Source organism: Physeter macrocephalus, chromosome 15 (genome assembly GCF_002837175.3).
Source record: "Physeter macrocephalus isolate SW-GA chromosome 15, ASM283717v5, whole genome shotgun sequence".
In the NCBI taxonomy this organism is placed as follows: domain Eukaryota; kingdom Metazoa; phylum Chordata; class Mammalia; order Artiodactyla; family Physeteridae; genus Physeter; species Physeter macrocephalus.
The window spans coordinates 78,042,030-78,069,197 of NC_041228.1; the positions used below are offsets into that span (position 1 = coordinate 78,042,030).

General features: G+C 39.8%; 1 protein-coding gene across 1 annotated transcript in view; it reads left to right on the forward strand.

Annotated features, from left to right (window-relative positions):
* The window catches only part of TCEA1 (transcription elongation factor A1), a 31,932-nt gene extending 4,764 nt beyond the window's left edge, over positions 1 to 27,168 (forward strand). Inside the window, exons 2-10 of the mRNA XM_007105249.4 lie at positions 3,708 to 3,770; positions 8,555 to 8,660; positions 13,081 to 13,168; positions 15,918 to 16,063; positions 17,196 to 17,252; positions 18,581 to 18,735; positions 21,364 to 21,510; positions 24,520 to 24,591; positions 26,274 to 27,168. Coding sequence (XP_007105311.1) covers positions 3,708 to 3,770; positions 8,555 to 8,660; positions 13,081 to 13,168; positions 15,918 to 16,063; positions 17,196 to 17,252; positions 18,581 to 18,735; positions 21,364 to 21,510; positions 24,520 to 24,591; positions 26,274 to 26,282 — 843 coding nt within the window. The 3' untranslated portion in view covers positions 26,283 to 27,168. The remainder of the gene's footprint in view (positions 1 to 3,707; positions 3,771 to 8,554; positions 8,661 to 13,080; positions 13,169 to 15,917; positions 16,064 to 17,195; positions 17,253 to 18,580; positions 18,736 to 21,363; positions 21,511 to 24,519; positions 24,592 to 26,273) is intronic.

Genomic DNA, 27,168 nt, shown 5'->3' on the forward strand with positions numbered 1-27,168 from the left:
TTGAGAAGGCCAAGTAACATTCCCAGTATCTTATAACTTGGAAATGACAGAACATGGATTTGAATCTAGATCAATCATATACGTATAGCCTGTGTTCTTAGCTGTATATTCCATGTTGCTCCTTCTCTCTTACATCTCTTTGAAGAGAAGGATTTTTGTATCCTGTACAGCCTTGTATATACTGGGTTTTCAGTATACCATATTTTATAAAAGTACTTCTTTCTGATGACAGCTAGGAGTGCCACCTGTGTAATATGGTAGTGTGGTAGCTATTTATTTTTTAGCCAGTACTGTGAACTAAATTTGACTCTGGAAGTTAAGGTAGAATCTTTCTTTCTCTTGCATCATTGTCTATAGGAGATGCTGCAAGTAGACTTGACCTTTAGAGGCAGGTGATGATTGGGGACTGTTTGATAATGCTGTTCATCGGAGTTCACAGAGCAGAACTGCCACGGGGGTTGGGGGAGGGGTTATGGAATGGAAAGAGCAGTGGTGTAAGGGTCAGGAAACTGGATTCGTGTCCCTTTACATTACCCATCAGTGTGGCCTCGGGCAAGTCACTTACCTTCTCTGAGTTTAAGGTTTTTTTCTTGTGTAATTGAGGGTTTCAAGTAGATGCTCAAAGGTTTCTGCCTATTTTTAAGTTCGCTGAGGTCAGAAAGGGTTTCTCTTGTGCTCATTGCTGTGTCCTCAGCACAGAGCAGAGCTTGGCACATGGTGCTATTGGGTATTTGTTGAGAGGCAGGCAATAAGTGTCCTTTGACAGAATGGGGTAAATCTCACCTTTTCTAGTTAGTAATCATGTGACCTTGTGCAAGTTCTTAACTTGCCTGGGCTTTAATTTCCTCCTCTGTAAAACGTGGACGATAAGATTCCCTGCTTCCATAGGGTTTACTCTAAAGATGAAATGAGATACTGTGTGTAGTGTTTAACACAGCGCTTGGCACACAGTGACACTCAAAAGCTTTTGTCACCAAATTAATATACGATCATCTCTTTTTTGCCCTTTTCACTCACCCAGATCATCATAGTTGTTTATTTCTTTTTTAATAAATTTATTTATTTGTTTATTTTTGGCTGCGTTGGGTCTTCGTTGCTGCGCGTGGGCTTTCTCTAGTTCCGGCGAGCGGGGCCTACTCTTCGTTGTTGTGCGCGGGCTTCCCATTGTGGTGGCTTCTCTTGCTGCAGAGCACGGGCTCTAGGCACTCGGGCTTCGGTAGTTGTGGCGCGTGGACTCAGTAGTTGTGGCTCGCGGGCTCTAGAGTGCAGGCTCAGTAGTTGTGGTGCACGAGCTTAGTTGCTCCGCGGCATGTGGGATCTTCCCGGACCAGGGCTCGACCCCGTGTCCCCTGCATTGGCAGGCGGATTCTTAACCACTGCGCCACCAAGGAAGTCCTGTCTTCCTTTTTAATTGATCCTAGGTCAGAAATCTTTCAGAAAGACCGTGGAGACATGGGTAGAAGAAAAACATCTATGGTAGATAAGGATACAGGCCCACAATCTCACAATCAAAACCTTTAGAGTCTGATATATTTGAGAATTCCAAATTTTTCAGGTTTATAAAGATGATATAGTACAAACATCATACATTTCATAATATCCTCAGTGAGATCTGGGAAGTTCCCAGTAATCAGATATTAGCATTTCTGTAGTGAAATGCAGCATTTTCACATTAAGTGGGATATGTAGAACATAAATAGCTTTATGCATCTGTTGAGATGAGATGTTGCTGCCAAGTGAGTTTACTGAAAATCTGTGAGAAATGAGAAGTCTTTTGGTTTTCAAAGGATTTTGGTTTGGAGATTTGCAGATACGGGATCGAAGATACTCGCTCACAAAAATGTCATGCCTATAGAAATTCTTGATTAATAGTAAATTTAAAGTCTGTGTTTTATTTTTTAACAACTCTAATGTTTTACTATTTTTAGTTGCCTCTAAAGAAAAATTATAGAATTTTATGATCAGAAGGAATCTGTAAGCAGTGGATCATTAACATCCTTCATAATAGTCTGTTTCATAATTTCTTTTGAACTTAAGTTTTTATTTATGAGGTACTGGGTTAAATTAAAATGATGTCTCTGTTTGTGGCCAGAAGAAGAGTCAATACTGTTTTATTCTCTACAGCCAAGTCTGTCTGTCAACTTTAAATGGAAAAATTAATCTGACTAGAAACCTCTGCTTGATTTTAAATTTAAGAAATATACTGATACCATGAGGTTCCATGATTGTTTCTTCCTTTGGGGTGCATATGAGGGATGTGTTGCAGGGCTTTCTGTTTTCCCTGGGTGTGCTGTGTTTCACTGGTTCGTCGGGTGCTAGTTTTCATATTTTAACATTTCAGAAAGCAGAATGAGTTACACATGTTGCTGGCCAGATGGCCGTTGGGCTGTACTTTCACAGGCAGAGCATCAGACCCCCCAGCATCGACATTTGCAGAACCGCTGTCAGCGGCTCGGAAGCAAATCTGAGAGTAGTGGACTGCTCTCCGACCCTCGAGGGACCAAATGGTAGCAGAGAAGCGGGGGGAAAGCAGTGAGCCCCGCGGTCCTCAGTGCCCACAGAGAGCTAGTGGCTCTGAGCTCTTTTATGGATTCTTTTGTGAAGTGTCGCGTTACTGGTGTTTTGATAACAACTCTTTGTGGGCTAAAGACAGATATTATTGAATCTGAGTCAGTAAACAATTTATAAGCATTAGACTCTGAGTGCGACATAGTTTTAGAACCGCCTTAGCCAGTTTTGATTATATTTTTCTTTTTCTGTATGTAAATGGTGATACATGATAAAAATTCGAAGTCTAAAGGAATTGCAAAAGTAAAAAGAGGTGATAAAAAAAGTTTACCATAGTTTAATAGTTTTTTTCTTAGTGATATGTAGAATAATGATTTGTCCAAATATAGTACATTAAGTCACTATTAGACTAAACGAAATATGACTGATTAAGTGGATGTATTAGAGGAGCTGAAATACGGCCAATGGGAGTGAGTATCAGATTGGAACATTGGCCACAAGCTGCAGGTGGCGCTGTTGCTTCTCCCCTTTTAACCTTAGCCTTCTCCATAAAGCTTCCAGGTTTGTTCCGTCTTCCTCAGCTACGTGGGAGCCTTTGATTCTAGGTGGCACCTGGCAGTGGACAGGCCTGCGAGCTTAACGCAGATCTTAACTGTGGATTTCCTTTCAGAATTTGCTTTTTACTGCTTTGCAAGAATCAGGTAGACAGCAGTGTTCTTGTGACTGAGCAGCGAGGTACAGGGGCCTCGTGAGAATTCCAGGGAAGTGATGCCCCTCGCGAATGCTGGAGGTGCTGCGGCATTTTGGGGACCCTCCCCACCGCCGCCATTCCCACGTCCCCTGGCAGCTGCCCTCTATGAATTTTGGGGTGTGTTGTATCACCACAGTAAGAAACATTTTATATTTGTAATTGGGGCACATATAGACAAATACTGCTGAAAGTAAACTTTCACAAAACAACACTTAGGTGCTGCTTATAACCCAGTAAATGTATTTTATGATCCTCTAGTGAGTTGCAACCCCTGTTTGGAAAACTCTTTCTCTCTCTCTCTCTCTCATCTATATATCTATATACCGTTCTCCTCACATGAATAAGTGAGCCCTAGTGAATTGTGGATAGGAAAATATAAATTTAGATCTCTAGTTACTCCTTGCTTTACTATCTGGGAAATTCAATTTGAAATTATTTTATTTTACAGGCTGGAGCATTGGATTTACTGAAGGAGCTTAAGAATATTCCCATGACCTTGGAATTATTACAGGTATGTGCTAATACGTATCATAATTTTTGAATACGTACTTTTGTATTTTCCTGTTATGGTGAAACATTATTAACGTTTTTTTTTTGAGATGGTAACATAAATCAGTAGTCTACTAAGTTACCATTATAGAAAAATGTTGCCTTTCTCAGGAAGAATAAAACACCCTCGGAGGTTGACAGTGGGAGTGAAACTCACTATGAAAGGAAGTTGGACTCTTGGCCCTGACTTGATCTCCCAAGACTTCCCTTTCTGGATCTGCGGTCACCAGCTGTGCTGCGTGAAGCTGGCCTGAGGGTGAGGGTGCAAGGGTGGCTCGCTCTTCTCCCTCTCTCAGCGCCGGCCTGCCCTGTGCACAGTCGGGTGTCTGGCCGTCATTGTGTAGACTCATTACTCAAGTCTTAATGTTGCGGCAGGACTAAAACATAAAAATACAACTTTAACACAAGTCAGAATGTTAAAAAGAAAACTGAACTGTGAGATGAATCTGGCAATTTTCTACTACACATTTCTTATTATCCATGAGTGCCGCCTTTGATATTTCCATTCCATTAAGTCAGAATTTAGGGAAGGGTGACGGGTGTGTACGTGGTTGAGAAAAAAAAAAATCACATGTATTTTCACTAACATCTAACTGAAATCGAACATTTCTTTAAATTATGAAGGCAGTAAACCACAGTTGAATTAGTGTTTATGACTAAGTGAAAGAAATCACAGATATTTTAACCTCATATTGTTGATATACATGTTATAGATATATTGACGTGTGTTTTTGCCCGTTATCATGGTAGCTTTTATATGTTATGCTAGATCTTATTTAATGTTTCAATAAGGGAGCACATATATTACTGTATCACATTTAGGAAAACATTTTGTAACTTTATATACTGCTTTTCTTTGTAAACCTATGTATTTTATTTAATCCATTTAAAAAGCATTCTGAGGAGGAGTCCATAAGCTTCAGTTTACCAAAGGGATCCATGGTGGGAAAAAGGTTCAGAATGCCTCCTCTAAGAATAGAACCAAGAAGGAGAAAGGAAGCAAGTCATTAAGTCCTGTCTTCTCAGTTCAGATATCCTGTCCAAGGATCAGCAGCTCTGGCAAATCAGTTCTGAGAATAACCTTGAGTTTGTGTCAGTACCTTACCACCTAGGTGTGGCCTTATCCTAGCAGTTCCATGTGGGGATAACCACGTCGAAAACAACAGTAACCTCAGTGTTTGTTTAAGAGATGTGTAGGTTTATAGAGGGTGTGGAGTTTGGGTAGGGCTGTCATTTATAATACACTTTTGATTTTTTTATATGCTTCATTCCTTGGAAAGTTGATGTATTTATATAACAAACATTTGACTTTTTATTAGGATTAGAAATTGTGTTGGGGTTATAAAGATGAATAAAATATGGTCTTTCCCCCTCATTGAGCTTCAAGTCTAGTAGAGGAAAACTGCCATGTAAACAAACAGAAAGGTATAGTTGCCCAGATAGAAGTCTGTATAGGATTTACAGTAAGTCCCCTACATGCGAACGAGTTCCGTTCCGAGAGCTCATTCATAAGTCTACTTTGTTTGTAAGTCCCAGAGTTAGCCTAGGTGCCCAACCAATACAATCGGCTATATCGTACTGTACGGTAAGAGGTTTATAATACTTTTCACACAAATAATACATAAAAAAACAAACACAAAAAATAAAGAAAACATTTTTAATCTCACAGTACAGTACCTTGAAAAGTACAGTAGCACAGTATAACAGCTGGCATCCAGGGGCTGGCATCAAGTGAACAGGCAGGAAGAGTAACTGACTGAGGAGGGAGAGGAGGTGGGCGATGGTAGAGCTGAAGGACCGTCAGCAATAGGAGACGGAGGGCAAGCTGCAATGTCACTCACGCCTGACGCTGATGGCACAGGTTCTGGTTCCTTGCTGGATTCAGTTCTATCTACCCTCTTGAAAAAACGGTCCAGTGATGTCTGGGTAGTAGCTCTTTTTTTCTCATCATAGATGACATGGTAGCACTGGATTGCACTCTGAACGGCCTCTGCAACCTTCGTGTGCCATTCTACGTTTGGGTCCTGTGCCTCAAAAACTAACAGTGCCTCCTCAGATAGAACTAACTTATGTGATTGGACATGCGAACACCCGTTCGCATCTTTGCAAGTTCGCAACTTGAAGGTTTGTATATGGGGGATTTATTGTGTTTGTTATAGGTAGGGCAAGAAAGAAGCACAAAGAAGTTTACTTCTTAATCTGATTACTTAACCTGGGAGGCTCAGGAAAGACTTCATATGGTGATAAAGTGTAAACTGAGTCTCAAAACATGAATAGGTTCTCCCTAGGCAGATAGGACCGGGAAGGGCAGAGAAAGCAGGATGTGGAAGCAGTACGACATGTTCAGGTGGAGGAAGTCTGATGCAGGGTTGAAGACACAGGCTGGCTGGCATGCAGGGCTGCAGCTGCGATTCTGAGAGCATCCTGCCCGGCGGCGTGGGGCGGGGGAGTGCGTGCCCAGGTTTGCAGGGAGGAAGAATCGGGAGGCTTGTTGACTGACGCAGGTGCTCAGGGAGCAGTGATGAGGGCCTGAACTAAGGGCGTAGCAGTAGGAGCGGAGAGAAGGGGTACTTGTTACTGAGGGACAACCTACAAGAATTGGTAGCCAACCAGATGGGGGGGTGAAGGAGAAGGTGGAGTTTAGGATGACTGAGGTGTTTGCCGTGGTGACTGGGTAGATGGTGCCATTTTACAGTAAAGCAAAATTCAAGAAAACCTAATGTGGTGGGGTTGGGATGAGAAGGAAAGAAAGGTAGAAGGGTAAAGAGAACAAGGATAGTTTTGGATCCATTGGGTTTTGAGATGCCTGTGAAACAGCTGTAGATTCTGCTGTGTAGCTGAGTTTATATCCTAGAGCAGTGCTGTCAGATAGCTTCATAGTCCTTTCCTCTTTCTACTTTCTTCTGCTCTTCCCAAAATACGTCCTAAAAGGAAGAAAGAAACTTACTCAAATAATCTTAGTGTTTCACTCTACCTCCACAGCCTCGTTTCTTATTATTCTTGACTGGACAATCTCTCCCTTAGGTGAGCAGGTTTATTACAGATCCCTGTGTTCTCCTTCTGGGTTTTCTTAGGTTTTAAGCAGAGCTTAGGCTTGGTCTCTTTAGTGATCAGAACGTTCTGTGATAATTAAAAAGCAGTCACTCTACAGCACACGCTTTGTTCACCATCTCCTTATACCTTTGCTCGCCTCTGACCACCTCCTAAAGTCCCATTTTCTTTGCCAAGCCATGTTGATCCCAAGCTCCAGAACTGTATTAGTGACTCAAGTTATTTCCTCCACTCATTCCAAAATTGGGTTTTCTTCTAGGCGGGGGTCGGGCGCTGGGGAAGGAGGGGTGCCACAGGCATTGGGGCGGTAGCAGCACGTTAGCTGACTGTGGGGCAGCTCGGAGACCACGAGACTGAGCTGTGCCGTCCGCCCAGGCACCTGCCTCCGGAAGGTTTTCTACATTGAAGTGCCTGCCACACCAGCTGACAAAGTAGTGCTTTAGAGAAGTTCTAAAACATTCTGAAGTTCTAAAAGTCTTTTCTTCACTGAAAAGAGTTCTGAGAACATACTATTTTCTACAAGAAAGAAGCCACTTTCTGTGGGAAAAAAATCCCCAAAACACTAATCTCAAATCATCTTGGGGTTTTAGAGTCATGAGTCCCCTGTGTCTCTCTGCTGTGGAACCTTCATCCGCCTTGCTCAGCTCTCCAAGAGAGAACACAGGGCACTCCAGCCAGACACATATTCTAGACTCTTCAGCAGCTGTCCCGATTCTCTTTGTTGCGTACATTGAATGATTTAAAAGGAAGTCTTAAGGACCCATTTATTTCTCGGCATTAAAGTTTATAGCAGGGGTTCCCTTCTCTTTTTTTTTTCTCACTAACAATTCCTTTTGTTATTTTTTTCGTCCATATCCATATTTTGAAAGATTGTCTACTGACAACCTGAACTTACTAAATAATTTACCATTTTTAATTTATCATCCATAATTGGCCTGTCATAGCCTTTGTGTTCTTTAAGCACAATTTGAAAACCGTTGATGTGTTGGAAAGAGCATGGACTTTGGAGGTGACAGACCTGGATTAAAATCCACTTTTGCCAGTTAGTAGTGGTGTGATGCTGGGCAGTTATTTATTGATACTTCCAGTCTGTTCATCTTTAAAAATAGGGATAATGATCTCGACTTTAAAGGGCTGTTAGGGTAATGAATATGGTTGCTCCCAGCACAACCCCGGGCACGTAGTGTTGCCACAAGTCAAATTATCTGTGACGTCCATTCTTAATATCTGTGATTATGTGCTCGTGTTTAAACCTCAGTGGGTGGTGGTATTTGTTTGGGTGTCCTTACAAGTTGCAGCAGGTGGTGTACAGAGTAATCTGTAGGAGAATGTAGAGAAGCAAAGTGCGTGTGTTGGCCGTGGTTGCATCAGCCTGCCTTGTATACAAACACAGACACTTTATCTTCTGTTCTTCTCTTGTGGGAAAGACTGATTTCATTTTGCTAGTTAACCAGCCTTACTTTAGTAGCAAGTTACATGCTTGCAGGTCTCAGTGATGAGAACCTTGATGCGTCTAATGTTTGATTTGAAGATGTCGGTGTCTTAAGGCTACAGTCTACCACTGAAAGAATTCAGATAATTGATTTTTTTTTTCTGTTCTAAAATGGAAACAGGCATCTGGGAAAGAAGAAAAGGAAACAATGAATTGCCTGAAATAAAATCGCTTATACGTATTTTTTTGTCATTTCCTTTCAGTCCACAAGAATCGGAATGTCAGTGAATGCTATTCGCAAGCAGAGCACAGATGAAGAAGTTACATCTTTAGCAAAGTCCCTCATCAAATCCTGGAAAAAGTTATTAGGTATAATCGATCTTCCATTACATATATTTATGATGTTCTGGTTTCTTCAGACATTGGGTTGTTGAATTTTCTCTTAATGAATATAGATGTTTTGAAATCAGTGCCTTATAATACGAGAGGGGGCTTTAGTCTGACTTCCTTGAGGGTTCTACTTTTTAAACTAATCAGATTTAGCTTTCTTGTTTTTCAACACTTACAACTGAATTGCCTCTTTAAGAAGAAAATTTTCTTCCAAGGGGAGGGTGTGACACTTTTGGAAAAGGTTTTTGAAATACTTCTCTAACTTACAGAAAATTTGCAAGAATAATAAAAATAACTCAACGTGTCCTTTTTCTAGATCATTAATTTTTAACATTTGCCATATTTGTTTTGTCATATTCTCGCTCCTCTGTATGTATATACTCTCACACACACATTATTTTTTCTGAACCATTTGTGAATAGGTTGCCTCTGTCGTGCTTTATTTACTGTTTAATGCTTAAGTGTGTGTGTTCTTGGAACAAGTTTATTTTATTATGTAATCATAATACAGGAAATTCAGGAAATATAGCATTGGTGCAGTACCTTACCCTGCAGTGCATGTTGCAGTTTTGTCAGTTGTCCCAGTAATGACCCTTCCAGCTTTTCTCTCCTCCAGAACAGGACCCAGTCCAGGGCCATGTAATCTAGTCTGCCAATGTGGAATAGTTCTTTTAGTACATTGACTTTTGAAGAACGCATGCCCCTCCCCCCTCCCCTCTTTGCTGTTGTGTGTGGGTTTTTGTTTCTTTGTTTGTTTTGATTTTGGGGGCTGCACAACGCAGCTTGTGGGATCTTAGTTCCCTGACCAGGGATTGAACCCGAGCCCATGGCAGTGAAAACGTGGAGTCCTAACGACTGGACCACCAGCGAATTCCCCACTTTGTTTTTAATAACATGTCCTATTTGGGGTTTATCTGGCATTTTCTGTTTTCTCATGACTAGATCTGGTTGCGCATCCACAGTTGAGGTACTGCATACGTGTGTTGTGTCTTTCCCGGGTATCACGTGCAGAGGCAGGGTGGTGTTAAGGTTGAGACCCAGCCGAGGAGTGCACCGCATCGTTTATGATTTTTCCTCTTGTGTCTAGTAGGAGTTCTGTGGTGGTCACTTTAAGACCCTGAAACTGTCTTGCTCCCCATTGGACCTCCCCCCGACACCCCACCCCACCCCCGTTTAGTACCCACTGATTGTTGCCGAAACCACCCTTTACAGTGACAGTTGCAAAGTTATGATTTTCTAGCTTTTCTACTTCTTCAGTATTTATACATCATCATTCTATAAGAAAGAACCCTCCTTTTATCTCCCAGTTCTTTTTCTATAATTAGTGTGGGCACGTGGATTCTTATTCTATATAATGGATTATAATCCAGTACTGTTCATATTTATTTTGGTATTTACATTGTCCCAGCTTTGACCAGTGGGCACCCCTTCAAACTGGCTCCTGTGTCCCTTTGACAAGCTCCCTTCAGTTACGGGTTTGTTTTTTTTTTTTATCTCTTTCTGACATTCTGGCATCACAAAATATGTTGGACTTATCTAACCCAGCCCTGGAATGAGCCATTTCCCTAGCAGTATCAACCTTATATGGAAGAGAAAATAGAAAAAGTGAAGCTTTTAAAATTTCATAGCCAGCAATAGTAATAATAAAAGACTTATTACTTACAAGAGCTTGGAAACTAGGAACCAAAAATTGTAAAGCCTATAAAATTTAGAAAGTCTAATCTTGAGAAAACTAATGTAATATATGATCCTGTATTGGATTCCTAACCAGAAAGAAACATTGCTATATAGATCATTATTGGGGTAATTGGCAGAATTTTATAAGGTCAGTGGGTAGGTAGACAATCTTGTATCATTGCTGGATCTACTTACTGTGGTTATATACATGAATTTCTTTATTCTTAGGGAATCCATAGTGAAGTATTTAGGGATAACGGAGCATAGCGTCTGCTACTCATTTTCAGATGGTTCAAAAGAGATGTGTCTTTGTGCACACAGTGGTGCGTGTGAGCGTGTATGTGTCTGCACATGCGTATGTACATGCGTGCCGGGGGCTGGGGGATGAATGAGCGAGGAAGGAAGCATACCAAAATGTTAACAGTCGGGGTGCGGGGGGTCTGAGTAAAGCTGTTTGTAATGTTCTTATAACATCTGTGCAACTGTCGAGTTCTTTCCAAATAAAAAGCTTTTTAAAAAAGGCTGATCTTTAAAGACAGACTGAAACTCTATATTTCATTTAAATTTTAAATTAATTCCACATTGTAAAGTAATTAAAATTAGCAACAGAAAGTTGATTAAGGACCATATATGTACATTTTTGTTTCTGGAAAGAATGGTTTACGTTTTGTGGGAGAAAAGAGTGGACATTGCAGTTATATTCATTTAATCTTAAAGAAGTTTTACTCTTGTATACTTATTGGAGGTATCTAATATCAGTACAAGTTCTTCTTTAAAAATGTTTTTATTTATCCTAAAAGATTTACATGTTCACTAAATAAAATTTGGAGAGTTGGAGGAGGGCAAAAGCATCCTTATTAATAAATCTCTCTCTAAATACAACTGTCAGTTAATAGCTTGTATTTTCTCCTCTTTTTCCTCCTGGTGCATGAATTTTGTTTCAACTATAATTTTACTTATGGTCTGTATACTTATTTATATTGTCTTTTTAGTGAAATTTTTTTGTATTTTTCCATCATCATAGCTCATTTTTATTGGCTTCAGAATAATCTACTGGGTGATGAATATCTCTCTGCTTAAAGCTTTTTCTTTAGATTGTTAGCTAGATTTCTGGACGATCTACTACTGCTTCTAGGTAGCACAGTTTTGAATACTTAAGATATGCCAAGCATGGACCTGTATTAGTGCGTTTAGTTCTCCTGACGATCCAGTGTGCTCGGTGCTATCGTAACCCGCATTTTGTGACGAGGCAGCCGAGGCACTGAGAGATTAGGCACCTTGTGCGCAGTTGGACTGGTGGTGAGTAGCCAGGATGGGATGTGATCTGCAGACAGTCTGAGCCCAGAGCTGGAGCGCTACCCCGGGGTTCTGCTGTATTACCCACGGCACTCTTTACAGAGTAGGAATGTTTTTAAGACTGGTCACACCTCTACTGCCCTGCCTTCTCCGAGGACTGCCCCAGTACACACTGCACCAGAGCTGCATTACTGCTCCCCCGCCATCATTGGACCCTTGTTAGACAGTAGCGCCTGGTTATATCACCTTTCCGAAGCTTTCTACCTGTTACTTTGGGAGTACGTCTTACTTAGTCCTTGCTATATTCTGTAATGTCATTATTGATCTTTGTTTTCTACTTCACAATACTGTAGCGTCTTTAGGCCTTCCAGGGGAATTATAGGATAAAGGGGACAGTAAAATTGGTGTGTGAGAACTGACGTGTATCATAGGGACTTGAATTGTGTTTCAGGTTTGGTCACCCTGACATTTACAAGTGAAGTTCTAGAATTGTGATTGGGACCATTCTCGGTCAGTCAGTGTCATCCAGGTTGGCTGGTGACACTCATGCCTCACCGCCAGAGATTTGGATGGGACAGTTGGGGATGGGAGCTTGAGCACAGGACATGCTTAGCGTTGCCTAGGTGGTCCTGCCACACAGTTGGGTGTTTGTTCTTCCGTATCCTGTACAGAGGGATGCGGAGAGCGGACTTATTTATGTAGTTCTTAGTTGTGTAGCTCGTGTAGAGGTCAAAATGTAGATCAAAGTGGGTTACACAGTAGACCCAAACATTTTCTAAACCTAGCTTCAAGGCTGTTTTGGTTGGTTTAAACATGAATGTTTCTTTTCAGTGCTGAGCTATTGCCTTGACCCAACCTATTTTACGTACTTTATTTCCCCACGTCTAATTGCTTACTTCCTTAAGTCTTAAAGCTTGTGCTTTATTAGTATTAATAATCTGTATTAGTTTACAGATTATTTAAGGTAGAGGAGGTGCTGGGTAGGCCTAACTAATAATCCTGAAGATATTCTATGAAAATGTTCTTTGTTTACTATCCCTGAAATATTTATTTGTATTTTGAGTACCACCTCAAATTTTTTGACTGCATGAAAAATTATCAAAACGATATTGCTGCATATGCTTTGCACTTTCAGTTTTTTAAATGACAGTGCTAATGTTTTTCCATATTCTTTCCTTCCCTCGTTCTGAATACTTTGCTCCCTTTTATGTTACCCCTGGCGTATGAATTTATGGTTCCCACCAAATGAAGGAGTTTATTTGGGAATGCCAACTGAGCACCCATGTACATATGCTAATAGAATAGCTTGCATAAACTTCATTTACTTGTTAAAAACTTAGGATTTTAGTGGGGGGTTTTTTGGTTGCATAAATAGCTTGATAACATGTAGCGGTGCTAACAACTTAGGAATTTCATAAATTTTCAGATGGACCATCAACAGATAAAGACTCTGAAGAAAAGAAAAAAGATACTGCAGTTACTTCACAGAATAGCCCTGAAGCAAGAGAAGAAAGGTATTTCACTTTATGGAAACTCATTTATGTTGAAAGTTATAGTTTTATTTGACCGTCACTTCCTCCGTGGTCTTATGATCCCATGTCTGTACTCCTCTTTCTTTTTTCCAATCACATGGAATCAGTATAAATGTATATAGCCAAATATCTGAGGTTTCTTACAAGATTTCTTGGAAATTTAAAAGAGAGTTAGAAGATACTACATAAAAGAGAAATGATTTACATTGCACTTGGCGAGTGTAGTTGGATGGGCCCTGCGGTGGCACTGGGAGAGCTGGTGGTGGAGGGACTGACTAGGTGACTAGGGTTCAGGTGGTTACTTCCTTTATTTGCCATATTTCTGTTTTAGATATTTTTGTCCCTGAATCTGTTTCTCCTCTTCATGGTTCTGTTTTCCTTCCCAATTTAGCTGTTTGTTGTAAGAACTTAAAACGTGTTCAGTAATGAAGAGTTCAAGTTATTCCTTTGCCACTTAAGAGGCCTTTGCATTTATTCTTTCCTGTGACATGCAGTGAACTGGGCTGTGTCCCCATGTTGACGTGATCAGGGATGCGCCTAGTATTCGGTAGATTAAATACAGACCCTCTGTTCTTGGGAGGCTTGACTTTGACTTCGAGCAGTAGTTCTCAGAGGGTGGGGTCCCCAGGAGCAAAGCTGGCGGCTTTGTGAAGAGCAGGTTCTTGGACTCTACGCTGGAATTACAGAACCAGGCTTTCTGGTGGTGGTGCCAGCTACGCATTTTAACAAGCCCTTCAGGTGATTCTCAACCGTGCACGTTTTAGGCCACCTACTTTAACTTCATTTACTTCTCAATATCTTCCCCAGATTGCTAACATACTCCTCATTTTTTGTTAATCGGCAGTGATTAACATCCCCTACACTGTTTTTTTTTTTTATGTATAAGTACTAACTAACTTGATGATAAAAATGGTAAGCTAAAGAGAGGGTTAAACACCAGTTGTTAATAAAATTTATTCAGTTTTTTCTAACTATTTTGAGATAATTTTGGGCTTTTAGAAAATGGTACGAATAGTGCAGAGAACTCCCAAATTGCCCTAGTGATATTTATATATGCATATGTGTGTATAAATGAATACACACACGAGTTTTATTTTGAACAAGACAAGAATAATTTACAGACATTATGCCCTTTATACCCGTAAATGCTAAATACATCAATGTGTCTTTTCTAAGAACAAGGACATTTTCTCACAGATAGCCACAATACAGATATCAATATCTGAACATTAACATTAATCTGATACTTTTTCCTAATCTGCAGACTTTATTCATAATTTAGCATGTGTCCCAATAATATCTTTTGTTGCAAAGGAAAAAGAATTTTCCAAAATACACATTGCATTTAGTTATCCTATCTGGCTCCTTTAATCTAGAGTAGTTCTTCAGTCTGTCATTGTCTTTCATGACCTTGATATTTTTGAAAAGTACAGGCCATAATTTATGGATTTTTACACACACACACACACACACACACACACACACACACACACACACACAGAGTCACTCATTCAAACAGTGAAGAAAAATTGTAAAATATTGGAGAAATGAGTCTGAGGTTATCATCTAAAGGAAGATAGAAGGTTAGATCTAAGTGAGTTGCCGGTGAGAAGGGTTTTACGCGTTGGTGTAAGGATTTAAGGAGAAAGTGATGCCGTTAGCTGCTTAGAATGTCAGAGGTGGTGACGTGAGGGGAGAGAAGGCCCGTCGTCCTCCTGGCAGCTCCCAGGGGTGAGCGAGGCGTTGGGCCACGGGCACAGAGTGAGCTCGTCCTTGAAGGAGCCGAGAGTGGCGTTTTTAAACAGGGCGTCTTCATCGGTGTGTGCTGAAGTCTGGGTGCTGTGCCCCGGGGCACAGAGAGGAGCGAACTGAGTGAATGCCCACCTTTGCTCGTGAGAAGCTCGGGCTGGCGGCGGGAGACACAGGCCTGTGTGTAGATGGCGCTCTGGGAGACGGGCAGCAGGGCTCAGAAGGCCTGTAGAGCTGCCGCCCGCCCGCGTGGGCTGTCTGCAGGCCGGCCTCCTACACCCGTGGGCTGCAGGGCTGCCTTCGTCTGGAAAGGTTTGTGGCAGAAATCTGCACTGGGGTAAAGTTAGCTGAAACCAGTCAGCAAGGTATTTTGCTAAGAATCTAATGTAAGAAGTTAATCAGAAGTAGTGGAAATGATTACGTTGACTGGAACAATTGCTCAACTGTCCTGATTGAATTGATGTTTCTGGGGAGAAATCAAGAGACATTGTTGTATTTTCACAACTACTTCTCACTACACGTGGTTTTTATCCTGAAGGGGGTGTTGTACGTGTAAACCTCCCTGGTTGTCTAATTGCAGCAGAGTTTTTCAAGCATTTTCCCCTCAGTTTTTGGTCGAGAGAGGTCATATTCTCTGGTGCCATCCCCTTACCCCTCTCATAACCAAGATCCTTGCTTTGCAGTTGTGGTATTGAGCTGTAATGTGTATTTTCTGTGTGAAAAATATTGTTTAATGTTTAAAAGGATGATCAAGGTTAAAAAAATAAAAGACATGAGATTTGTGTCATCTTTACTAAAATTTTAACTTCTTTTTAATCTATATGCAGGCAGTTTTTTTTTTCATGTAAGAGTCACTGAAATACAGTTTCACTTATTTATGCCCGAAATTTTTGTTTTTAGAGAGTGATAGTAACGATGTTCACTTTAAGAGAGTTTTTCCTGACTTCTTTTTGGTGTGTGTGTGCGTGTACGTGTACTTCAGTAGCTCCAGTGGCAACGTAAGCAGCAGAAAGGATGAGACAAATGCCCGAGACACTTACGTTTCATCTTTTCCTCGGGCACCAAGCACTTCTGATTCTGTGCGGTTAAAGTGTAGGGAGATGCTCGCTGCGGCTCTCCGAACGGGAGGTGAGTTTCGCGTACGTCTCGTGAGTTTCGGTGGTCAGTCCTTTGACCACTGCCACTGCCGCCCTGTCCACCTCCTTGTTTCTGTCCTCCCGGTGGGATCCTGATGATAGCTGCTCGCCACTGCCCAGCTCACGGAGGGCTTGCTGTGATGGGGGTTAGTGATGGCAGAGAGGAGGGCGCAAACTGGGCCTCTGCTTATTACTGTGTATTTCTGAGAAATAGGTTCCTTCTGATATGTGGATGTTTCCCCTGATTTGTAGTAATTTAAGGTTTTCTTCGCAATCTTTTTTCTCCTCACGTTTAATCTGCAAACTAAGTACTCTACCCTCAAGATTGGGAGTTAACAATACTGTATTTGGGTCCCATTGTTAAATGTTAGTGTGACATATAGTAAGTTTTATATTCATAATTTCATTTCCTACTTTTTTTTAAGTGGAAAAGAGATCTTGAGTTATATATGGGAGCTTTAATTTAATTTGGAGGTACTCATTCGTATGTAAAATTTTGCTTTTAAAAGTTTCATGTATAGAAATATTTATCCTCCTATACAGATTCATCCTTTCTCTTTTCTACTGTACTGAACCACAGTTAGTATGACCTAGTTTTCTCCTTACTCTGCCCTTTCTACTGATTGCTTTACTGTCTCTTTATATATTTTTTCTTTTTCTTCCTAGTTTCTTTTTATTTCCTTCTATCCCTTTGAAAATTTGCATAGGAGTCTTCTGATTATGTCCGTATATGTGACTGGCAGATGAAATGAATGGTTTCTTGGCATTGAAGCCTGAGTCACAGGAGACAAGACAGTTCTTTATAATTTTCTCTACTCTCTGCTGGAGCAACCAGAATTTATGGAGTTGTGAAGTGAGGAATTGCCTGCTAGATGCATTACTTCCCCACTCCTGAGGGATAAGGAGTCATCCATGCAGGAGCCCTTTGGGCATTAGGTGAATCCAGAGGAGGAGCATAGTGGGTAGTAGAGAGACAAGATTCTAATGAAACTAAACCGGAAGGATTCTTTGTACAGGGCAAGTGGGGTTGAAGAAATAGGAATACAGTTTAATTGACCCTGTATTGAAATTTTCTTTTAATGTGTTATCACTGTTTCATGACAATTCTCTGTGCCTGTGTTTAGATGACTACATCGCTATTGGAGCTGATGAGGAAGAATTAGGATCTCAAATCGAGGAAGATATCCTTTGCGTGTATATTCATAATTGTTTTAAGAAATCTGCTAGATTATTTTTTCTTCCTGTAAAGAATTCAAAGTTTTATTCTTCAGTTTCTATCTTGATTGTTTTGATGGGAAAGGGGAGGGCCATCCATGTCATTTTATTCTTCTTGTTTTCCTATCATTCAAAAGGAAAACACATAGTACTGATAGTGTTTTTATTTTTCTGCCTTGCACATTGAGAACGTAGCATCTCAATTGAAGTTGTGCAGAAGGGCATGGAAAACACACATGCAAGTAAATGGGACCTAGGGTTTCATCTTTGGGGGTACTCAGCAAAGCGTATACAATCCCCTGAGCTCATTATCCTGGACAGGAGTGTGTTCATGCTGGGGGCCTTGGGAAGGGCTCTGGGAGAGGGAGGGGTCTTGCACGTGGGTCCGGAGAACAGGGAACATCTAGGTGACAGTGTGACTGCGGGACTGTCCTGGTTGAGGAAATGGCCTTGTTAGAAAGGGAGCTGCTCGAGCTGGGCCCCTGCTGTCGCCTGTTCTCTTGAGAAAGCCACCTGCTAAACTAGCTTCTTGCTGAGCCAAGGAGGAAATGATCCCTCAGGGCTACTGTGAAAGGTTTTCTCTCAGAAGGCCCTCCAGGGAGCTGTGTAGCCTTTTTTTTTATATAAATGTATTTATTTGTTTTTATTTTTGGCTGTGTTGGGTCTTCGTTGTGGTGCACAGGCTTCTCATTGCAGTGGCTTCTCTTGTTGCAGAGCACGGGCTGTAGGCGCGCGGGCTTCAATAGTTGTGGCTCGCGGGCTCAGTAGTTGTGGCTTGCGGGCTCTAGAGTGCAGGCTCTAGTTGTGGCACATTAGTTGCTCCACGACATGTGGGATCTTCCCGGGCCAGGGATTGAACCCGTGTCCCCTGACTTGGCAGGCGGATTCTTAACCACTGCGACACCAGGGAAGTCCCTGTGTAGTCTTTTTGAGACTTTTAGGATCCTTGGTAGAATGCGGATTTGGGCAAGGGAAAGCATGTGTAAGTTCAAGCTCTTATTCTCAAGTTTTCTCACTCAGATTGCGTATCTGAGTTACATTTTGAAACCCTTTTACTTTGTGTCTTGCTTGGCATTAAACATTGAGAAAGTATTGCTCATTCATAGCATAAAAGTATGATCACTATTTTTTGCCAGTTACAGATCAAGAAATCAGGCAGAAACAGTGCCTTGTTGTTAACTTAATCTAAATTGGAAACACTGCTTAGAAATTTCAGGAATTCTTACTGTGGCAGAATAGGAAAAAATTGTGTTACCTTTATAACTTAACCTTTTTTTCCTTAACGGCCTAGTACCTATCTATCAAGAAATAAGGAATACGGACATGAAATACAAAAATAGAGTACGAAGTAGGATATCAAATCTTAAGGATGCTAAGAATCCAAATTTAAGGAAAAATGTGCTGTGTGGGAATATTCCTCCTGACTTATTTGCTAGAATGACGGCAGAGGTGAGTATATTTGTACATTTCTATGACAGTATTCCATGATATCAAGTGTAAAGTCTATTTAAATCATAAAGTACTATATAAATACTACATATTAATAAATTGTTATTGACTATTCTAATATATATATATATATATATATATATATACACCAGACAAATACTTGAGGTGATTGAATCTGTTGGCATCAGTACTTTGTCCCTTTCACAGCTGTGCCGTGATCTTTGGGTGATTGCCTTAATAAATTATTGTCTAAAAACAAAAGTGTTTTTTTACTTATTGTAGATTCATGTAGAATCAAAGAGTCAAATCTGTAATTGCAAACAGACTTTGTAACCTCTAAGCTTTTTTCATGGTTAAATACTATAAAGTTGGTTATATCTTATTGACTGTTCCTTATATTTATTTAGAAAATGGTGAAGAAAATGGAATTCATTGTCTGCTATTTATAGATGTAGCTGTTCATAGATAGTAGCTGCAGTGTGTCTGCAGTCTCACTATCTGACTAAGCATCCAAGACAGTGAATTTGTCTTTCTATATAGCTAATAAAAATTGTTATATTTTTAAAATTCATTTTTCAAAAGCTCATTAAAATAATTTAAAACTTTCACAAAGTAGAGAACGAAGTATAATGAAATCCTATATATCCATCACCCAAGCTTCAAGTATTTTAAATAATTAGTCACCTTCTTCATCTATCCCTTTTTTTGTTTTCTTTCTTTTCCCCTGAATTATTATTACCACTATTATTTTTTTAGAAATGACATCCAGGATCTATTTATTTATTTATTTATTTTTAATAAATTTACTTATTTTTGGCTATATTGGGTCTTCGTTTCTGCGCGGGCTTTCTCTAGTTGTGGAGAGCAGGGGCTACTCTTTGTTGCGGTGCACGGGCTTCTCATTGCTGTGGCTTCTCTTGCTGCAGAGCACGGGCTCTAGACACGTGGGCTTCAGTAGTTGCGGCACACTGGCTCAGTAGTTGTGGCTCATGGGCTCTAGAGTATAGGCTCAGTGGTTGTGGCGCACGGGCTTAGTTGCTCTGCGGCATGTGAGATATTCATGGACCAGGGCTCCAACCCGTGTCCCCTGCATTGGCAGGTGGATTCTCAACCACTGTGCCATCAGGGAAGCCCTCCCCTGAATTATTTTCAAGGAAATTCCAGACATTATATCCTTTTACCTTTCTGTCCTTGAGAGATATCTTTAAAAATATGATACTTTTCTTATGTAAACTACATTGTCGTCATGACATTTAACAAATCTAATGATAATTCCTTGGTATATCTGATATCTATTTCATGTTCATATTATGTTTGATTGTACATTTATTTTGTATCCGGATCCAAAGTCTAGGTGTTACCTTAAGTTTGGTCTCTTAAGATTTTGTGTGTACAGATTTAAATCTAAAGCAGTTTCTTCACCTGCTTCTGCCCCCTTTTTTTCATAACATTGACCTGTTGAAGAAACCAGTTTATCTCTTGTATATCTCACAGTATGAATTGCCTGTTTCTTCTTCATGATGTTATTTAACTTTTCTGTCCCCTTTATTTTCTATGAACTGGAAGCTAGTTCTATAGGCTTGGTTACATGCAGGTTTAACTTTTCCTGCATAAATACTTCATCGGTGGTCCCTCTTATTTCATATTGCATCACATCAGGAGACACGTCTTGTTGCTCTACTCTTAGGGTGCGGAAATTGATCAGGGGTTTGTGTACTGACAGTCTGATCCCTCCGTTGTAAAGTTCTCCATCAGCCTTTCATCTATGTGTTCATCCACTGAATTGGTGATTTCATTAGGAGTTGCAAAATAGAGATTTCTAAAATTGTGTCATTCCTTCCACATTTATTAGCTAGATTTCTTTGATAAGCACTTTCCCTGAGTTGAAGGCTCTTGGTTACACTGTTGGTTAGAACAGGAAAGGCAGGGTAAATGTGTAATTCTTTCCTTTGGGTTAACAGTTATCAGAAGGAGGAATTGGCACCCTAGTAACTGCCAGTGGGGGCTTTTGTTGCCATTTTTGCAAGCGTTTGTGCTCTTCTTTTTTAAGTGTCATCACGGACTTGAGACTTCTTATTTATCAGTGGGGATTGGTCTTTTCAGTAATTCATATTGTTGGCTGAAGAAATCATCCTCTCTGGCCAGTGGGAGCTCCTGCATGTAGCTCCTCTGTCCGTGTGACTCACTCACAGTAGTCAGGTAGTTTCCGTGCTTTCTGGCACAAGATGACTCTGACTTATCTTGTGCTTTTCTTGACTCAGAACTGGAACCAGACATTCCTCCAGAGGCCTCTGGTTCCTTTTTCGGTAGTGAGGGGGTGCGTGCAATAGTAGAAACCATAGTCTGGATACTAGAGGTGCTCATTGCTACAGGCTTACATTGGTTATAAGCCTTTGAACAGTAATTAAATCCACTTTTCACATGCAGACTTACAAGTATTTGAAAAACTTTTAAGAGGAAGCAAACTCTTACGAGTTCTTTGAGGAAAAATGTTAATTTTTCACTTTTAAAACTTTAAAAGTTGATTTTGATCTTGTTAGTATTAAACTAAGGGAGCGTAAAAAGCATTCCGCATATGTGTAGAAGATGCCCGTAACTGAGTGAGTGGTATCGCCACCTTCCGAACAGGAGATGGCCAGCGATGAGCTCAAAGAGATGCGGAAAAACTTGACCAAAGAAGCCATCAGAGAGCATCAGATGGCCAAGACAGGTGGGACCCAGACGGACTTGTTCACATGTGGCAAATGCAAGAAGAAGAACTGCACTTACACACAGGTTTGTGATTGTTTATAGATTCTTATTTTCATACTAAGAATGCTTGCAACTCATTTCAAAACAAGTAGTAAAGATAATTACCAGTATTTTGATATTTTTTGAGAGGAGATATCTCTTAAGTATAACAATGCATTCTTAATACTAGCAGATTCAAGTTAATTGAAAATAAGTTGAAATAGTTATACTTCCATAGAAATTGTTACTGTGAAAGCTGTACAAACTGAAATTGATTAAATATTATAGAATTTAATAAAATGGCTGTGTTTTTTCTCTAAGAGCTAATAAACAGTTGATTATTGGTTAGTATATAAACAGGCTACAATTCTTTTTATTTGGCAGGGTCATGTAATTTAGGGAAAGTTCTTTGCTCTCCCTCACTCGGAGCCTGGGTACTTTGAGCTTAACTGGTTTCCAGATATTTATTCCTTTTTTGCAACGTATTGATGGCTTTTATCTTCATATATGATGTGACTGACTTTCCCTTTTGTTCTTGAACCGCTGAAAAGAACCGCGTTATAGTTGTTTTGATTGTATGTGCATATGTGAAAAATTTTTTTCTCACTTTCATTAATTTCATTTGCTAAATAGGCTGTTTGTGCTACATCTGTAATCTGCTAAATTCAAAATTTTCCCTTTAAAGAACAACTCCGGTTACTAGAGAGACTTAGGGGATTGAATTTTTTGATTGACAGAAAATTAAGCACTTTATTAAAATAATGTTTAGTTTATTTGTTATTCTGTAAGTATACCTACTTATAGAAAATTTTGAAAATACAGAAAAGTATGAACAAGAAATTTAAAATCACTCATTAATCTGCCATCCAGAGAGGACAATGATCTATATTTCGGTGCTTGTAGTATTTTGTGGATTTTTAAAAAACCTAGTTGCAGCTAAATACTGTAAACCGTTTTATATACTTTTCCTCACTTTGTGTAAGCATTTTCCTTTGTTTTTTTAAACCTTTATAGACATCTTAATAGCTGTATAATATTCCATCAGATGGATAGACTCTAACTTATCTCATTATTTCCCTGTTGGATGCTCAGGTTGTTTCCAGTGTTTGTGTTGTTATAAAATTATACTCTTCAAACATCCTTGTACACATATCTCCCCTCCCAACTTTATTGAAAAATAATTGACTAATATAATTGTATATATTTAAAGTGTACAATATGATGCTTTGATATACACATACGTCATGGAATGCTTACCAAGATCAAGATAATTAACACATCCATCACCTCACATTTTCTTTCTTTCTTTTTTTGTGAGAATGCTTAAGATCTACGGTAACAATAGTCCCCATGCTGTATGTTAGATCCTGAGAACTTATTCTTCTTATAACTGAAAGTTTATACCCTTTGATCTACATCTTCCCATGTCCTCCCATCTATTCTGTTTCTGTGAACTCAGCTTTTTTTTTTTTTTTTTAAGCCACCTATAAGTAATGTCATACAGTATCTTTTTTTGTGAGAATGCTTAAGATCTACGGTAACAATAGTCCCCATGCTGTATGTTAGATCCTGAGAACTTATTCTTCTTATAACTGAAAGTTTATACCCTTTGATCTACATCTTCCCATGTCCTCCCATCTATTCTGTTTCTGTGAACTCAGCTTTTTTTTTTTTTTTTTTAAGATGCCACATATAAGTGATGTCATACAGTATTTGTCTATTCTTCTTATAACTGAAAGTTTATACCCTTTGATCTACATCTTCCCATGTCCTCCCATCTATTCTGTTTCTGTGAACTCAGCTTTTTTTTTTTTTTAAGATGCCACATATAAGTGATGTCATACAGTATTTGTCTCTCTCTGTTTGGCATATTTCATTTAACATAATGCCTTCCAGGTTTATCCATGTTGTCTCAAATGGCAGGATTTCCTTCTTTTTTATGGCTGAATAATATTCCATCATGAACATATGCCATTTTTTCTTTATCCATTTATCTGTTGAAGGACATTTAGGTGTTTCCATGTCTTGGCTATTGTGAATAATTCTGCAGAGAACATGTGTGCAGATAATCTCTTTGATATACTGATTTCATTTCCTTCAGCTGTGTACCAAGATGCAGAATTGCTGGATCGTATGGTAGCTCTGTTTTTAATTTTTTGAGGAACCTCCACACCATTTTCCACAGCGGCCACACCAACTTATATTCTCACCAACAGTGCACAAGGGTGCCCTTTTCTCCATACCCTTGACAACACTTGCTTTTTCTTGTCTTTTTGATAATAGCCATTCTAACAGGTGTGAGGTGATATTTTCTTGTGGTTTTAATTTGCGTTTCCCCAATGATTAGTGATGTTGAGCTGCACACAGATCTTCATTTGTGTTTCTAATTACCATCTTATGATAGGTCAGATATCAAGTTCCTAGGTCACAGAAGATGGGTATTTAAGGTTCTTGTTGTTGCCTAACTTAGAAAGGTTGTGGCAGTTTATATTTGTCATAATGAAATATTTGTAATTTTTACATCCTTGCTAATTTTAAGAGAAAATTGATATGTCTTTTTTTTTTTGGGGGATGCGGGCCCTTCCCTGTTTTGGCCTCCCCCGTTGCGGAGCACAGGCTCCGGACGTGCAGGCTCAGCGGCCATGGCTCACGGGCCCAGCCGCTCCGCGGCACGTGGGATCCTCCCGGACCGGGGCGCGAACCCGGTTCCCCTGCATCGGCAGGCGGACGCACAACCACTGCGCCACCAGGGAAGCCCCCTGATATGTCTTTTAATTAACATTTCTGTGCTTCTTAGTTATGATGAAAAATTTTCATATTTATTAGCCATTTATCAGTAGTGTAACGTGTGACTTTAGATGAACAGATAAAAGATGAAAAGACAAGGAAGGACTTAGAAAAATGAAGTTTGGAAATGTGTGTTTGTTTGACATTATTTCGCTTATCTGAGCTTGTTTCGGGCTCTTATACATTTTACTGTGGTACCGTTCTTAATTAGGTTGGACTTTTTGTAGTATTGTGAAACGTAGTATTTTTCACCCAACTTTGCCGCAGGTCCAAACGCGGAGTGCTGATGAACCGATGACAACGTTTGTTGTCTGCAACGAGTGTGGAAACCGGTGGAAGGTACACGCCTCCTGGGGTTCCCGTCTCACCTGTTTACATGGGGTGGTTCTCCACGGGCTGGTCTCCTCGGGTCTGCTTCGGGGGCTGCCTGGATGCCCCGGTGTGCGCACGTGCTCACGCCGCCCAGTGCTGGGGAAGGCCGTGGCTGGCGCCTGTCATGGAACGTACTGTTTACCGTCCCGCTAGAAGTAAAGAGGTGGACTTAAGTTGCCAACCTTCATGTCGTCTTGTTGCAGAAATGACAGGATTGAATCTTAAATGTGCATTACAGTGTCACAGTCCTGTGTATACTATACCCATTCAGTTGCTTCCACTCTTGTTCTTCCGGAAAACCTGCACAAGTGTATGGCTTGTCTTTATAGATTTTGGTTCTGGAAAAAATACTCTACCTTGTTGAAATCCAGCCCGATGGTTTGAGTGTTTATTTTAGGAAATCCAGATGAGCACCGCCGTGGTTTCGTAGGCTTTCCACTAAGCCTGCCTTTGTACGGCCTGCGCTCTCTTGAATTAGCCCTGCACAGGCAAGTTAGGTTATTTGAATGATTCATTCTTGAGTGATTTTTGTGAGCCACAGAAATATAATTTAAAATTGGGAGAAGAATTACACATCATACCTGAGACAGAGGTGGGGATACTAGGAGTGTGGGACTGGGGGCGGGACTCACACGGTAGGAAGATATTCCCTGGAGCCAAACAGACTTTGAACTGCTTTGCCACTTAGCATTACCAAACTGTGATGTTCTCATGACCCACGTTACAGGGTGTGGTGAGTGGGAGAAATAATATATTTAAAGTGCCTGGTCATTGTTGGTGCTCCAAAAATGCTGGCGATTTTTATTACCTTTTGTGAAATTTGTATAAGATTCTTTTCTTTTTTAAGTTATACTTACATTAGACTTTTTAGTCTAATGCTTATTTTGAATTATTCATATAGGTTAAAGCATTTTCTGAAAATCAGAAGTGAATTAAAAGGCAGACAATGGGAGAATATCCTTCACGAGTATAGTGTGAGACTTTGGCTCTTGGCCCTCCTTCTGGGCTTGAGGACAGTACACATTTTATTACAAAGATTCGCTCTGGGCCGGGAGATTAATGGTATTGAGAGTGTCTTCATGGCTTGAAACAGTGTCTCCCTTTCTGAGTTGGCAGGTTTTTAAATTGGTCTAAGAGAGGGATGTTCGTTTTCTTTCAGTCCTGTTGGGCAGATCTGGCTTTTCCAGAGTGCTCTTGGATTTGTTTACATGATGCATCTTGATGATGAAGATGATGATGATGGCTGGTATATTGCAGTTTGTATTGAACACAGGCAATTTGCTGCTTAAGTGCTGACATAGTTCTGTTGGATTTAAGAAAATTCCATTTAATGTAGAAAGCTGATGCCTACGGTGGCTTACTCTAGAAGTTCAAATTTGGAATTAATTTTTTTAACCTGAAATTGAGGAGAGAGGTACTTAAGAAAATATTTCATACTCTTTCTTTATTTATGTATTTCTAGTAATTCTAAGTTGGAAGAGCCAAACACTTAATATAGGTGACTATTCATGTCTGGAAAACACAGCATCTTTTTTAGAAATGCCTCTTTCTTTAGCAATTTAAGGTGTATGCTGTGTTAAATGTGGGAAGGGGTACACCCCATTGTCTGTATTTAAAGGTCTCACAAAATATTTCTTCTTTTTTGACAGTTCTGTTGAGTTGGAAGAATTGGCAAAACGCCTGGACCATTAAGAAAATGGATTTTGTAATTAGCTTTAAGACTAGGCCAACCAACTAGTTTTCCTGCAAATCGGATTTTTAAAGTAACATATAGTCCTTGGGTTAGTCTCTGTTTTTGACATAGGATCCCTTCCTTAAATGCCTTCTGTAGTTTCAGAGCAGTAAGGAGACCACATAATAATTGTATGGTATCTGTTTCAAAACTTTTTTTTTTCCATTTTTATAAGTAAGTTGATATTAAACTTTTGGCAGTTTATTTTTACCTTTTTTTTTCCTTCTTAAAGGAAAATGTACCTTAACTTTTTTACAATCTGAAACATACACAGTAAAACTGTTATTCTTCTCAGTTAATACACAAATGGAAATTACATTTTTTTCCTATATTGGCATGTACCTGCAAATATTAAAAGAGGAGAAGAGGTAATGTAATTATAAGTTTATCAAACATGGTGTGTATTCAGATAATACTTGACCAGCTTATCTAAATTGTACATAATATTTCAACTAGCATATGAAATTGATTTTAATTATTATGTTCACAAGTCTGGGATAATTAGTTATTATTTTGCATTTGTAACTAACTGTGATCCTTATTTCTTGTAATTTCTTGTACATGTTTATTGTTCGTAATAGATTTTACTTTTGGAAACATGACTTGACTTTGTTGAAATCAGTTTGGTTTGTTGTTTATTTACCTGTTTGACTTTGTAGTGTATTTTACTTTTGCAGAACACTGTTGTAGTTTAGTAGGCTTTTCCTGAATCCCAGCTCAGGCAAAGAATGAAAACTTTTGACCGTTTTTTCATTTTGTAAGAAGACATACTGGGAAGAAAATGTTAGCATTTTAGGATAGTGTTGTTCTTA